Raw genomic sequence first — 2,572 nt, 5'->3', positions numbered from 1 at the left:
CGTCATGAGGAAGTCTATTCCACTGCACTGGGGACACATGAAATTTAACATGTCAGTCACCAAAAAGGTGTGTAAAGAACAAAATAATATTTAAAAGGCATTTCATTTATATTGAATAATGGCAAACATCTAAATGTATAATTAAAATACTTTGTTGTAAATATTTGGCAAATTTTACTAGAAATAATTGTAAGCAAAACATGGGGACATGGAATGTTGCCACAAAAAAAGAATCACCCATATATATATATATATATATATATATATATATATATCTTTGTCCCAGTTTTTCCTTTTCATCTGTTTTACTCAGAAATTGGATCAGACCTGTTTCATTTCTTAGAATGTTCTCTGGCTTTAAACAGTAAATGTATGTTCAGCCTCAAAAATCCCAACACATTTATCTTCACCCCTCCAGGTCACAATGATGCTCTACTTTGTGTTGTCGTGCCACATTGTGAAAAGGGACAAAATGTCAAAACCTTCATTGGATGTGAATACTTTAGGAAGGCACTGCATCAGGTTGCATCAACATTTCAATGTCAAGTGGACCAAAACAAATCTGAGATGAGGAGAAAATGAAATGTTCTGAGCCCTAAAATAAAGAGGGTGGAGTGGAGCTAATTCACAGGTCACTGGTGTTGTTAGCAGTTTGCTCCATGTGTGGGATACCAAGAATCAGTGTGGCAGGCAGAGGAAGGAGGTGGAGATCAGTCCTCTGCTCCTCCTCCCTGTTCGCTCCAAAGTTGTCGACAGTCTTCCAGAGCCTGTAGGGACAGATCAGCCATGGCTCTGCTGCTGGATGTGGCTGCACACTGCTGCCTGGTCCGCCGGCGGTTCAGGAGGAGGAGGAAGAAACGCTCAGAGCGTAAAGGTACGAGTCTACCTGCTGCTCCAGCTTCATCCTTTTTGCATGAAGCTGAATTTAGAAGCTGCTCTTCACTTCACAGGAGTTTTAGTTGTATTTGTGCTTCATTGTATCAAAGCCAGTCTCTTTTAGTCATTATTAAGGTGTGTCYTGTTCAGAGGAAAATATCTGTTCAGTCATTGCTCATGTTCAATAAGTGGTGCTGCTCTAGGTAAACCACTGAGCACACGGAAAGCATGGAGCCGTGGATGTGATGTTTTTGTCTTTCTTCTAAACTCTGAAATGTTTGACGTTAGCTCCACAGCTTCAGTTTGATAAGTTTCTGTCTTATTTGGTGTGGTGCTCACTAAAGTATTTATACCCTTTGAATTATTTACCTACATGTTATCCAAACTACAAACTAATGTTCAATTGTTGATTTTATATATATGTGTGTGTGTGTGTGTGTGTGTGTGTGTGTGTGTGTGTATACACTGCTAAAACAAAATAAAGGGAACACTTAAACATTTAAGTGAACACTGAAGTGTTCCCTTTATTTTTTTGAGCAGTATATATATCTATATCAGTGACGTCACCAGCTTCATTGCTGGTGACTCTGACTTATGACTTAAACACCATCCATGTTGTTGGACCTACGGAAATTTTGCGCATGCGTACAACGCTGTGGGGCAAAAAGACTAATCTTTTACATGTCATCYATAGCCGCGTTAACTCAGTGAAACTTACAAATGTAGGTATTAATTTCGTGCTATGATCCACAGCAAAGTGATCTGTATTCTCCAAGCTACRCAGACTCGTTGCCATAGCAACAGACAACAATGCCACTTCATGTTTTAGGATTTAACACCAAAAAACATTCAAGAATTTTGCACACAGAACAAAACATTTAGTTTGTTGTTGTACGTTTTAGACTTAATGTTTTATTAATAAATAATTGCGGTGGTAGATTAGCTACCGCTTCTACTTTACTGAATTATTTAAACATTAACTGTAGCCCACAAAACGCACATTTAATTAAAAAACTAAACAAAAACATCTTATTGCTGTCTTACCTTTACGTATCAATGAAATCCATGCGCCGCTAATTCTGCACAGAAATATCCGTTCATCCAAAACCAACTTTATCCTCCATGTCTTTTCTACTCCTTCAAACTGTCTTGAAGTAAAACGTTCAGCTCGGTGTTGGTCTTCCTTTAGTTATCATCTCCTGCTTCAATTGAAAATCCACTTTAAAAAACTGTTTAAGTGTAGAAATGTAGTCTTTCATGTTGACGTCGGAAGAGAGAAGAAAACAAATTTATCGCTGTACTTTACTTATTTACTGTGTGGCTAGCTCTATGGCTAACTCACTGTGTCTTACTCTGCAGTTGTGCAGTCACTATATCTGGGATCATGAGCGCCCCCAGCGGTGAGGCAAGAGCCTCGAACCTGTTCTCTGCCGTTTCTTATGGCTCCTCCGAACACAAAACACGATACACACACAGTTGGTGACAAACAAACACTGTATATTTGATTTTCCATAATCGAAATTATGGAAAATCAGTCCATATATTAAATGTTTCTTAGCCATTTTATTGCCGGCGTACAGACAGGACGAACATGCTGTCATAATGGCAGCCAGTGCAGTGAGCGAGAGGTTCATCAATCCCAGGTGAGGCTCAGCTGCTGCTGCCTCACCGGCTTCGCTTCTGAGGATTTGAATGG

General features: G+C 39.3%; 1 protein-coding gene across 1 annotated transcript in view; it reads left to right on the top strand.

Annotated features, from left to right (window-relative positions):
• The first annotated feature begins 518 nt into the window (after positions 1 to 518).
• Positions 519 to 2,572, top strand: part of LOC103477529 (double-stranded RNA-specific editase 1-like) — a 30,122-nt gene continuing 28,068 nt past the window's right edge. Inside the window, exon 1 of the mRNA XM_017307884.1 lies at positions 519 to 874. Within this exon, the coding sequence (XP_017163373.1) occupies positions 787 to 874 (88 nt within the window). The 5' untranslated portion in view covers positions 519 to 786. The remainder of the gene's footprint in view (positions 875 to 2,572) is intronic.

Source organism: Poecilia reticulata, linkage group LG2, assembly GCF_000633615.1.
Source record: "Poecilia reticulata strain Guanapo linkage group LG2, Guppy_female_1.0+MT, whole genome shotgun sequence".
NCBI classification, from domain to species: Eukaryota; Metazoa; Chordata; class Actinopteri; order Cyprinodontiformes; family Poeciliidae; genus Poecilia; species Poecilia reticulata.
The sequence above is the reverse complement of the archived record's forward strand: the minus strand, read 5'-3'. Positions and strand labels throughout refer to the sequence as shown.